General features: G+C 41.7%; 1 protein-coding gene across 1 annotated transcript in view; it reads left to right on the top strand.

Moving 5' to 3' along the window:
- The window catches only part of TBCK (TBC1 domain containing kinase), a 481,012-nt gene that overhangs the window by 206,459 nt on the left and 260,324 nt on the right, over positions 1–14,229 (top strand). The window contains exons 7-9 of the mRNA XM_077278374.1: positions 1,191–1,251; positions 12,315–12,376; positions 12,905–12,966. Of these exons, the coding sequence (XP_077134489.1) occupies positions 1,191–1,251; positions 12,315–12,376; positions 12,905–12,966 (185 nt within the window). The remainder of the gene's footprint in view (positions 1–1,190; positions 1,252–12,314; positions 12,377–12,904; positions 12,967–14,229) is intronic.

Genomic DNA, 14,229 nt, shown 5'->3' with positions numbered 1-14,229 from the left:
AAGGTAGGCGTACCAATATCCAAATCTACCATAAAGAGAAGACTGCATGAAAGTAAATACAGAGGGTTCACCGCACGGTGCAAGCCACTCATAAGCATCAAGAATAAAAAGGCTAGACTGGACTTTGCTAAAAAAACATCTAAAAAAGCCAGCACAGTTCTGGAAGAACATTCTTTGGACAGATGAAACCAAGATCAGCCTCTACCAGAATGATGGAAAGAGAAAACTATGGCAAAGGTGTGGTACAGCTCATGATCCAAAGCATACCACATCATCTGTAAAACACGGCGGAGGCAGTGTGATGGCTTGGGCATGCATGGCTGCCAGTGGCACTGGGTCACTAGTGTTTATTGATGATGTGACACAGGACAGAAGCAGCCAAATGAATTCTGAGGTATTCAGAGACATACTGTGTGCTCGGATCCAGCCAAATGCAGCCAAACTGATTGGTCGTCGTTTCATACTACAGATGGACAATGACCCAAAACATAAAGCCAAAGCAACCCAGGAGTTTATTAAAGCAAAGAAGTGGAATATTCTTGAATGGCCAAGTCAGTCACCTGATCTCAACCCAATTGAGCATGCATTTCACTTGTTAAAGACTAAACTTCAGACAGAAAGGCCCACAAACAAACAGCAACTGAAAACCACCACAGTGAAGGCCTGGCAGAGCATCAAAACGGAGGAAACACAGCGTCTGGTGATGTCCATGACTGCAAAACTTCAGGCAGTCATTGCCAACAAAGGGTTTTCAACCAAGTACTAGAAATTACCATTTTATTTAAAATTATTTAATCTGTCCAATTACTTTTGGTCCCTTTAAAAACAGGGTGGCACATGTTAAGGAGCTGAAACTCCTAAACCCTTTATCCAATTTTAATCTGGATACCCTCAAATGGAAGCTGAAAGTCTGAACTTCAACTGCATCTGAATTGTTTTGTTTAAAATTCATTGTGGTAATGTCTATAACCAAAATTAGAAAAATGTTGTCTCTGTCCAAATATATATGGACTTAACTGTAACTCTGGTACATTTACAATTATTTCTGAAGATATTATACAGTCTGAAAAGAAATGAAGGTGTCAATAATGGTGGGCAGCACTGTACCTGCCATCCAGGACCTTACCTTCTGCTTTCTTACTCTCTCTCTCTTTCTCTCTCATATATTTATTTACGGTATTTATTTTCAGGGAAGGACATTATTTCAAAGTCTGGACATATCAGAGAAACTAAAAGTAATGCTTGAATTGGGTATGTAGCAATTCTGAAAATTCACATATTATATTGAACGTGTTTATTTTTTTTTACAGATAGATTAAACGTTCTGTGTCGCCTAATCTAATATATAAAGCTGAATGTGTGTGTGTGTGTATGTATGTATGTATGTATGTATGTCCGGGATTGGCATCTGAACCGTAGCAGCTACAGCCACAAAATTTTGCACAGTCACACGTCTGGACCCCGAGAGCGTCATAGGCTATGTTGTGAGGTGAAATTTTAACCCCGCGCTTTCCAATTCACCAAACAATTTTGCCCCTATCTACATAATGGGGAAAAAGTGAAAGGAAAAGTGTTGGAGGCGTCGCAGCTACAGGCACAAAATTTTGCACAGTCACACGTCTGGACCCTGAGAGCGTCAAAGCTATATTGTGAGGTGAAATTTTAACCCCGCGCTTTCCAAGTCACCAAACAATTTTGCCCCTATCTACATAATGGGGAAAAAATGAAAGGAAAAGTGTTGGAGGCAAATTAACAGCTGCCAGATGTGAACAAGGGGGACTTAAAGAATGACAGCGATGGCACCAAAGAGTATATACTGTACAGTTGCTAAGGTGGGGCCCCAACATGGGATAATCACACCACCACGGGGATATGAACACACACACAAAATGCGCCACACACTACCACGTGCTCGAACACATATACCACCCTCAGTGCACATTTCACCACACATACACCAACCTCGCCACATAAAAGTAGAAACACAAAAGTCGCCGCTCAAAACTCGCCACGCGCAAAACTCTCCACATGCAAAACTCGCCACACGTGCAAAACTCGCCACACGCAAAACTTGCACACGCAGAAAAATTGCCACACGCAGAAAAATTGCCACATGCACAAAAGTTGCAACACATGCAAAAGTTGCCTCACACAAAACTTGCACATACTCAAAAGGCACCACACATAAAACTCGCCACGCGCAAAACTCGCCATGCGCAAAACTTGCTGCACACAACTTGCTACACTAACCTGTCACATGCAACTCGACACACAAAAAGTTGCTACACGCATGTCGCCACACAAAACTCATCTCACAAAAGTCCCTACATGCATGTCGCCACACGCAACTCAACACACACAACTTGACACACGAAACTCGCCCTAAAACACACACAAGTCTGGTATCCTTCAAAAATAAAAATCTGATTAATAAGCAGACAAACTACAAGAGCAACAAATGTACCATATAGGAATCCGGCAGCTGTCAGTCACATGACCAGTCTATTATGTGTATGTGTGAGCTAATATATACTGCCAGGGGGTGGGCTTACTGTTGGCTGGGGATTTATCAGGCTGCCATTTTAGCTTACAAATACTGAGGTAAAAATACTGACCAAATAACGTGTGAACGAGGGCTAATACAGGAGGAGATGGCATACAGCTATATACTATATACAGGAGATGACACACAGGTATATACTATTTACAGGGGAGATGACACACAGGTATATACTATATACAGGAGGAGATGACACACAGATATATACTATATACAGGAGAGATGACACACAGGTATATACTATATAGAGGAGGAGATGACATACAGGTACATACTACATACAGGAGGAGATGACATACAGGTATATACTATATACAGGAGGAGATGACACACAGGTATATACTATATACAGGAGCAGATTACCTACAGGTATATAGTATATACAGGAGGAGATGACACAGGTATATGCTATGTATAGGAGGAGATGACATACAGGTATATACTATATACAGGAGATGACACACAGATATATACTATATATAGGTGAGATGACACACAGGTATATACTATATACAGGAGATTACATACAGGTATATCTAATATATAAAGCTGAATGTGTGTATGTATGTATGTGTGTATGTCCGGGATTGGCATCTGTACCGTCGCAGCTACAGCCACAAAATTTTGCACAGTCACACGTCTGGACCCCGAGAGCGTCATAGGCTATGTTGTGAGGTGAAATTTTAACCCCGCGCGTTCCAATTCACCAAACAATTTTGCTCCTATCTACATAATGGGGAAAAAGTGAAGGGAAAAGTGTTGGAGGAAAATTGACAGCTGCCAGATGTGAACAATGAGGACTTAAAGAATGAGAGCGATGGCGACAAAGAGTATATACCGTACAGTTGCTAAGGTGGGGCCCCGACATGGGATACTCACCACACACGGGGATATGAACACAAACACAAAATGCGCCACACACTACCACGTGCTTGAACACATATACCACCCTCAGCACACATTTCACCACACACACACACCAACCTCGCCACATAAAAGTCGAAACACAAAAGTCACCACTCAAAACTCGCTACATGCAAAACTCGCCATATGCAAAACTAGGCTCACGCAAAACTCGCCACACGTGCAAAACTCACCTCATGGAAAACTCACCTCATGCAAAACTTGCACACACAGAAAAATTGCCACATGTACAAAAGTTGCACCACATGCAAAAGTTGCCTCACACAAAACTTGCACATACTCAAAATGCACCACACATAAAACTCGCCACGCGCAAAACTCGCCATGCACAAATCTTGCTGCACACAACTTGCTACACTAACCTGTCACATGCAACTCAACACACAAAATGTTGCTACACGCATGTCGCCACACAAAACTCATCTCACAAAAGTCGCTACATGCATGTCGCCACACGCAACTCAACACACACAACTTGACACATAAAACTCGCCCTAAAACACACACAAGTCTGGTATTGTCCTTCAAAAATAAAAATCTGATTAATAAGCAAACTACAAGAGCAACAAATGTACCATATAGGAAATACGGCAGCTGTCAGTCACATGACCTGTCTATTATGTGTATGTGTGAGCTAATATATACTGCCAGGGGGGAGGGCTTCCTGTTGGCTGGGGATTTATCAGGCTGCCAATAGCAACCAATCACAGCTCAGCTTCTATTTTGCTACAGTTAATTAACCTGAGCTCTGATTGGTTAATATAGGCAACAAAGACATTCTCAGTATAACAAAGCTAATATATGTTGTGAAATGCTTCTATTTGCTTAGTTTTTGCCTTTTAATAATTACATTTCTATCTATTTGTTTTGTGGTTTTTGTGTGCAGAATAAATTTTTGTTAACACATTCTATTTTGCTAACAGCAGTCATTAACCCGGGCGAAGCCGGGTAGTACAGCTAGTCTAATATATAAAGCTGAATGTGTGTATGTATGAGTGTAAGTGTGTATGTCCAGGATTGGCATCTGAACCGTCGCAGCTACAGCCACAAAATTTTGCACAGTCACATGTCTGGACCCCGAGAGCGTCATAGGCTATATTGTGAGGTGAAATTTTAACCCCGCGCTTTCCAATTCACCAAACAATTTTGCCCCTATCTACGTAATGGGGAAAAAGTGAAAGGAAAAGTGTTGGAGGCGTCGCAGCTACAGGCACAAAATTTTGCACAGTCACACGTCTGGACCCCGAGAGCGTCAAAGCTATGTTGTGAGGTGAAATTTTAACCCCGCGCTTTCCAATTAACTAAACAATTTTGCCCCTATCTACATAATGGGGAAAAAATGAAAGGAAATGTGTTGGAGGCAAATTAACAGCTGCCAGATGTGAACAAGGGGGACTTAAAGAATGAGAGCGATGGCGCCAAAGAGTATATACTGTACAGTTGCTAAGGTGGGGCCCCGACATGGGATAAACACCACACCACCACGGGGATATGAACACACATACAAAATGTGCCACACACTACCACGTGCTCAAATACATATACCACCCTCAGCGCGCATTTCACCACACATACACCAACCTCGCCACATAAAAGTTGAAACAAAAGTCGCCGCTCATAACTCGCCACACGCAAAACTCTCCACATGCAAGACTCTCCACATGCAAGACTCGCCACACGTGCAAAACTCACCTCATGGAAAACTCACCACACGCAAAACTTGCACACGCAGAAAAGTTGCCACATGCACAAAAGTTGCAACACATGCAAAAGTTGCCTCACACAAAACTTGCACATACTCAAAAGGCACCACACATAAAACTCGCCACGCGCAAAACTCGCCATGCGCAAAACTTGCTGCACACAACTTGCTACACTAACCTGTCACATGCAACTCGACACACAAAAAGTTGCTACACGCATGTCGCCAAACAAAACTCATCTCACAAAAGTCGCTACATGCATGTCACCACACGCAACTCAACACACACAACTTGACACACGAAACTCGCCCTAAAACACATACAAGTCTGGTATTATCCTTCAAAAATAAAAATCTGATTAATAAGCTGACAAACTACAAGAGCAACAAATGTACCATATAGGAATCCGGCAGCTGTCAGTCACATGACCAGTCTATTATGTGTATGTGTGAGCTAATATATACTGCCAGGGGGTGGGCTTACTGTTGGCTGGGGATTTATCAGGCTGCCAATTTAGCTTACAAATACTGAGGTAAAAATACTGACCAAATAACGTGTGAACGAGGTCTAATACAGGAGGAGATGACATACAGATATATACTATATACAGGAGGAGATGACACACAGGTATATACTATTTACAGGGGAGATGACACACAGGTATATACTATATGCAGGAGGAGATGACACACAGATATATACTATATACAGGAGAGATGACACACAGGTATATACTATATAGAGGAGGAGATGACATACAGGTACATACTACATACAGCAGGAGATGACATACAGGTATATACTATATACAGAAGGAGATGACACACAGGTATATACTATATACAGGAGCAGATTACCTACAGGTATATAGTATATACAGGAGGAGATGACATACAGGTATATACTATATACAGGAGGAGGTGACACACAGATATATACTATATATAGGTGAGATGACACACAGGTATATACTATATACAGGAGGAGATTACATACAGGTTTATACTATATATAGGAGGAGATGACATACAGGTATATACTATATACAGGGGAGATGACACACAGCAGGTATATACTATATACAGGGGAGATGACATACAGGTATATACTATATACAGGAGATGACATACAGGTGTATACTATATATAAGGGAGATGACAAACATGTATATACTGAGGTGAAAATGAGAGGTGTGAGGTGAAAATGAAAAGGTGTGAGTTCAAAATGAGAGGAGTGAGGGAAAATAGTGGAGTGATCGGAAAATGACAGATGTGAGGTCGAAATTACAAGTGTTAGGGGGGAATGAGAGGAGTGAGGGGGAAAATGAGAGGTGTGAGGGAGAAAATGAGAGATGTGAGGGGGAAAATGAAAGATGTGATGGGGAAAATGAGAGGCGTGATGGGAAAATAAGAGAAGTGAGGTGCTATAACTAACCACAGATATTTACTATGCCCAGGCAACGCCGGGCTCTTCAGCTAGCTTAGATTTACAATCTCCATGCTTTTCTCATGGTCAACTTTATGTGGCCTGTTCAACAGTTGGAACAGCCAAAAATCTGTTTGTCTTTGCACCTGAAGGAAAAACTAAAAAGTCGTTTATCAAAAGGCTCTCGAATAAGTAGTAGAAGACTACTTCACATTACTTGGCCAATTTAGTTAAATCTGTGTGGAATATCTCTGGTGTTGAAATATATGTTGTAAAATGCTTCTATTAGCTTAGTTTTTGCCTTTTAATAATTACATTTCTATCTATTTGTTTTGTGGGTTTTTTGTGCAGAATAAATTTTTGTTAACACATTCTATTTTGCTAACAGCAGTTATTACCCCGGGCGAAGCCGGGTAGTACAGCTAGTCTAATATATAAAGCTGAATGTGTGTATGTGTGTAAGTGTGTATGTCCGGGATTGGCATCTGAACCGTCGCAGCTACAGCCACAAAATTTTGCACAGTCACACGTCTGGACCCCGAGAGCGCCATAGGCTATGTTGTGAGGTGAAATTTTAACCCCGCGCTTTCAATTCACCAAACAATTTTGCCCCTATCTACATAATGGGGAAAAAATGAAAGGAAAAGTGTTGGAGGCAAATTAACAGCTGCCAGATGTGAACAAGGGGGACTTAAAGAATGACAGCGATGGCGCCAAAGAGTATATACTGTACAGTTGCTAAGGTGGGGCCCCAACATGGGATAATCACCACACCACCACGGGGATATGAACACACACACAAAATGTGCCACACACTACCACGTGCTCGAACACTTATACCACCCTCAGCGCACATTTCACCACACATACACCAACCTCGCCACATAAAAGTAGAAACACAAAAGTCGCCGCTCAAAACTCGCCACGCGCAAAACTCTCCACATGCAAAACTCTCCACATGCAAAACTCGCCACACGTGCAAAACTCACCTCATGGAAAACTCGCCACACGCAAAACTTGCACACGCAGAAAAATTGCCACACGCAGAAAAATTGCCACATGCACAAAAGTTGCAACACATGCAAAAGTCGCCTCACACAAAACTTGCACATACTCAAAAGGCACCACACACAAAACTCGCCACGCGCAAAACTCGCCATGCGCAAAACTTGCTGCACACAACTTGCTACACTAACCTGTCACATGCAACTCGACACACAAAAAGTTGCTACACGCATGTCGCCACACAAAACTCATCTCACAAAAGTCACTACATGCATGTCGCCACACGCAACTCAACACACACAACTTGACACACGAAACTCGCCCTAAAACACACAGAAGTCTGGTATTATCCTTCAAAAATAAAAATCTGATTAATAAGCAGACAAACTACAAGAGCAACAAATGTACCATATAGGAATCCGGCAGCTGTCAGTCACATGACCAGTCTATTATGTGTATGTGTGAGCTAATATATACTGCCAGGGGGTGGGCTTACTGTTGGCTGGGGATTTGTCAGGCTGCCATTTTGGCTTACAAATACTGAGGTAAAAATTCTGACCAAATAACGTGTGAACGAGGGCTAATACAGGAGGAGATGACATACAGATATATACTATATACAGGAGGAGATGACACACAGGTATATACTATTTACAGGGGAGATGACACACAGGTATATACTATATACAGGAGGAGATGACACACAGATATATACTATATACAGGAGAGATGACACACAGGTATATACTATATAGAGGAGGAGATGACATACAGGTACATACTACATACAGGAGGAGATGACATACAGGTATATACTATATACAGGAGGAGATGACACACAGGTATATACTATATACAGGAGCAGATTACCTGCAGGTATATAGTATATACAGGAGGAGATGACATACAGGTATATGCTATGTATAGGAGGAGATGACATACAGGTATATACTATATACAGGAGGAGATGACACACAGATATATACTATATATAGGTGAGATGACACACAGGTATATACTATATACAGGAGATTACATACAGGTATATCTAATATATAAAGCTGAATGTGTGTATGTATGTATGTGTGTATGTCCGGGATTGGCATCTGCACCGTCGCAGCTACAGCCACAAAATTTTGCACAGTCACACGTCTGGACCCCGAGAGCGTCATAGGCTATGTTGTGAGGTGAAATTTTAAACCCGCGCGTTCCAATTCACCAAACAATTTTGCCCCTATCTACATAATGGGGAAAAAGTGAAGGGAAAAGTGTTGGAGGAAAATTGACAGCTGCCAGATGTGAACAATGAGGACTTAAAGAATGAGAGCGATGGCGCCAAAGAATATATACCGTACAGTTGCTAAGGTGGGGCCCCGACATGGGATACTCACCACACACGGGGATATGAACACAAACACAAAATGCACCACACACTACCACGTGCTTGAACACATATACCACCCTCAGCACACATTTCACCACACACACACCAACCTCGCCACATAAAAGTCGAAATACAAAAGTCAGCAGTCAAAACTCTCAACGCGCAAAACTCGCTGCATGCAAAACTCGCCATATGCAAAACTCACCTCATGGAAAACTCACCTCATGCAAAATTGCACACACAGAAAAATTGCCACATGTACAAAAGTTGCACCACATGCAAAAGTTGCCTCACACAAAACTTGCACATACTCAAAACGCACCACACATAAAACTCTCCACGCGCAAAACTCGCCATGCACAAATCTTGCTGCACACAACTTGCTACACTAACCTGTCACATGCAACTCGACACACAAAATGTTGCTACACGCATGTCTCCACACAAAACTCATCTCACAAAAGTCGCTACATGCATGTCGCTACACGCAACTCAACACACACAACTTGACACATGAAACTCGCCCTAACACACACAAGTCTGGTATTGTCCTTCAAAAAAAAAAATCTGATTAATAAGCAGACAAACTACAAGAGCAACAAATGTACCATATAGGAAATACGGCAGCTGTCAGTCACATGACCTGTCTATTATGTGTATGTGTGAGCTAATATATACTGCCAGTGGGAAGGGCTTACTGTTGGCTGGGGATTTATCAGGCTGCCAATAGCAACCAATCACAGTTCAGCTTCTATTTTGCTACAGTTAATTAACCTGAGCTCTGATTGGTTAATATAGGCAACAAAGACATTCTCAGTATAACAAAGCTAATATATGTTGTGAAATGACTGATAAGCTGTGATACTATATAATATAGTGTAGTTCTTCTTTATGTACTGTACATTACATACAGCACATCCACAGATGGGTGGGGAGAGTGCAATACTCCATGTAGCCATACACCGTGGAAAGCAGGTTTCTCTACCGACTTATCTCTACATAGGCATGTTCAGCTTCCCCCAACACATGCATTTTTTTTTAGTAGGGCAATGGAGGTAAGTGGCTGTCAGACTTTTCAGGTGGCTGCTTATTTTAGAAACAAAAGGAACCCATCCATTCCTCCACATCATCCATAAAGGGAGAGTCACGAGGCCTTCACACACATCACATGGTGGGTGGGTCTCGCTAATATTGACATGTTCAGCCATCATTAACCTATGTGTATGGGGGCCTTAATAGCAGAAGTCTGAAAGATTGTTTTCAAATGTAGCCCTGCCATGTTTTGTCAGGTTTTTGCTACCCCATTTGATAGAAGCATGATGAGATCTAACCAATGGTGGGGATGGGGTTATATAGAGCACATAAGTATAGAGGACTACCTGGCAGCAGGTTTCCTAGTCCTACAGCAATAATCTGCTGCTGATCAAAAAGTGATTTTATCAAAACTACAGCAATCAGCTCAATAAGTGATTTATCACTGGAATTAGGGTCTCTGTCTCTACATCTTAGGTGGCAAAACATTGATGACAAATTCCCTATAATCTATTAGAGAGCTTGACTACATCCTATACTTAGACTTTTTATGTGCTATACACCGGATGCATAGTTAACTACAGCACTGAAGAGTTAAAATTCTGAAAATTGATAACTCCTCCCCGAGAGGTGCTCCGCTCAGGAGACAGGAGAGCATTGCTCCTGGATTAGGGTGTGCTGTTCCCCCAGAGATAATTTCTATTCAACTGTTTGGATTGGATGTCTTAGAAACTAAGTTCTGCATTCTTTTCTTTCCTGCTACATGTATTTTCTTGCTATGTTGCCACCTGCTGGCCGGTATTTGTTTTCCACCTGTTCTTGTTCATTCCAGTTAAGTTGGTTTAAACTGGGCGTGGCTACACATGGCAGTAGGTGGGTCACTTGCTGTAGGCAGCCATTTTGTAGCCTGAGTTACTGTGAGACAAGGACCACTTGTGCTGGGCTTGTGAAGTTATCATTTTGACCAGCAGCAACTGAAATCAGCTGCTTCAGAGGAAGTTACAGTGTTGTACCAACAATTATCACTTCTGTATCTGGATTGTCTTGAATTGTATCCACGCCGTGGTTCTACATTCGAGGCTATGGACGCTGAGTTTGAGCTGTCTGCTCCTCATCTTGGATACGGAGATAGGGGAAAAAATCTCACAGCGTCTTATCAGTCAGCCACACCACCTCCATTTGCCTTATGTGGAGACAGAACAGAGGGTGCACACAGTGAGAAATGCTTCTAATATAGACGGAAAAACTACTAAAAATGCAAATCAGTCTTATTATGGCCAGAAATAGTGTTATTACTCATGTACGCATAAGATTCTAAAATCTAGCCTGAAACTGCAGGTAGCCTTGACAAGATGACGGCAATTACAAGACACACCTTTTCACAAAATGTGTTTTCTCTTGAATAGCTGCAATCAAAATTTCTGCTTCGGATTCCCTGTAGTTATCCCTAAACCACTGCCATCCTTTTTTATAGTCCTCCTTGAGCCACCACTGTGCTTCACTGTAGTCATCACTGAGCCACCGCCATGCTTCTTTGTAGGCAGAGTGTTGAGACTGTCAGAAACATAAAACAATGTAAACATGATGAAAGGAGCCAAGGTGGTCTAATCCTGTCATCATTGGTGACTTTCTGACTGTCATTGACCACAGCACGTTCTCTGCTGCATTTTTATTAGGCTATGTGCATACGTTCGGGATTTCTTGCAGAAATTTCCTGACAAAAACCGGACATTTCTGCCAAAAATCCGCATGCGTTTTTTGCGCGTTTTTTACTCGTTTTTTGCACCTTTTTTGTGCTGTTTTTCCTAATGCATTAAATAGCGGGAAAAACACGAAAAATCCGCAAAATTAATGAACATGCTGCTTTTTTTTTTTTACCGCAATGCGTTTTTTTCACGGAAAAAAAAAAAACGCATCATGTGCTCAAAAATTGCGGAATGCATTCTAAATGATAGGATGCAGATGTATGCGTTTTTTATGCGTTTTTATTGCAAAAAAAACACGAAAATTCCTGAACGCGTGCACATACCCTTAATGTTTTGTTTGTTAATAAACCATGACCATCTGGTGTGAGAGTATAAAGCTACAAATGCCATCATGTCTGCAGGAAGCCTCGATCTACATTTAATCATATGTTTGTTTTGCGCTTGCAGATTTCCATTCCGGCTGTATTTAGCTTTCCAGCCCTCGCCATGTATTTCCCAGCGTGCCATTTTTACGTGGTTTCAAGTGCTTGTGTGTACGGCTCAGGCCTCATTTTCTTGTTATTTTGTTCCCTCAGGCTGTGTTGATGACATTGTGACCGTGCTCGCTGAAGAACATGGATGTGTGGAAGTGATAAAGGTGTGTGAAGCGCTTTGCTATTCCCAGGAAATTGCTGCTAAAGCTAGTGACATGCATTTTAAGCGGCGACTGGTAGTGATATCCCCTGTAGGTGGCGCTGTGGAGCAGGTGACGGTCCATGTAATCAATTCTAGCAGGGAGCATTTCGAATCGTGTGTAACAAGAGCAGAATTGGATTCATCCCGTCTCGGTAGCTGTGTGTAGATGCTTGTTACAATGCTGGTGCCACTGCGGGGGCTTGTAATGATGCTGCACATTCATTCCGAATAATACTGTATTGTGCTGCTGTGTAAGTGTATATAAACTATATTATAGGTTCTTTGTAAGGATACCAGCCAGGACATGACCTTGATTCCCAAGAGAAGCCTAATTCTAGAATATCCTCCGCTGGCTATATGTTTTCTATATTCTTCAATTGGATAATTAAACAGACTAATACTGTTTTTTTATTGTTATTATTCTTATTACTCCTATTGTTGTTGCTATTATTATTACCACCACTAACCTCACTCTTGTTATTATTTCAAGAACCTTCCAGGAAATCTCCTGACGTTATTGAGAAAGTGCCTTACTTATCATCCTTCCAAAAGGTGAGTGCGTTGCTGGCTATAGAGAGATTTGTAAATCCCCCCAGACTCCAATAAGTATGGAGGGGCCTCCCAATTTTTCCTACAACAAATGATGGCAGGGAGACACGCATCAGTTGGTTGGAATTTCAATGGCCAGCTTTTCTTTTTAGTCTCTCATTAACACTCGGCCGAGCCGCTGTATACAGGAAAGTTAGGAGACAGATGTTCGGCTGGCAGCTATCTCGTGTGTGGCCATCGGAAAGGGAACCCGTCGCCAGGTGCGTCATCTTGAGAGCAGCATCATGTAGTGGCAGAGACCCTGATTCCAGCATGGTATCACCTTCTGGGTTTTGCTATCATGGAGATACCTTTAAAGATGACGAGCATATTGCAACAATCAACTACTAGGTAAAAAAAATAAAAAATAGGAGAAATCTTAATTTAAATATAACAAGAAGACGTGCAAAAGTGGCACGCAGCAGAATTCCATGTCTTATTCCATTACAAACAGCATAAAATGGACAACAGGCAGGACGACAGGTGCAATGAGGGAGGTCGGCTTTGCACTGGGCTGTGTTTTATCTGACCAAGATTCAACATCATCGTGTAAGTAAGAGCACGCATACTGTGTGTATAAGGAGCGACATGTCAGCCAAGCGGGGCAGGGAGGAGCCTTTGGGAACATGCCTTGGGCAAGCCATCTCAGACTCGCAGGGCCCTATCCATTATTCCACTTGCACCTGTTTTTGGTGTTCTTCACCTGTGTTTACCCTTTGCATCTAATTCTTTTAATTTGCACCTTTTTTTAAAGTCTGTTTGTGTGTTCCCCTCATTTTTTCTTGTGTTCACTATTTTGGGCTATTGTTTGCAGATGTGTTTGCTGATTCATCAATTGCAACTTTTTAAGCTCTTCACCACTTTGGGATTTTCTATTTTTGCGCTTTTCTTTTTTGCTCCCATTTTTCCCAGAGCCATAACTTTTATATTTTCCCGTCAATATGGCCTTTTAAGAGATTGTTTTTTGCCGGACAAGTTGTACTTTTGAATGACACCATTGGTTTTACCATATAGTGTGCTGGAAAACGGGAAAAAAATCCAAGTGCTGTGAAATTGCAAAAAAATGCAATTTTACATATTTTTATTTTTTTTAACCATGTTTACTAAGTGCTAAAACTGACCTGCCATTATGATTCCACAGGTCATTACTAGTTTACAGATACCAAACATGTACAAGTGGTAAAAATAAAATCCAAAGTTTGTAAAAAAATAAATAAATGGCACCAT

This window comes from Ranitomeya variabilis, chromosome 1 (genome assembly GCF_051348905.1).
Source record: "Ranitomeya variabilis isolate aRanVar5 chromosome 1, aRanVar5.hap1, whole genome shotgun sequence".
Taxonomy (NCBI): domain Eukaryota; kingdom Metazoa; phylum Chordata; class Amphibia; order Anura; family Dendrobatidae; genus Ranitomeya; species Ranitomeya variabilis.
The sequence above is the reverse complement of the archived record's forward strand: the minus strand, read 5'-3'. Positions and strand labels throughout refer to the sequence as shown.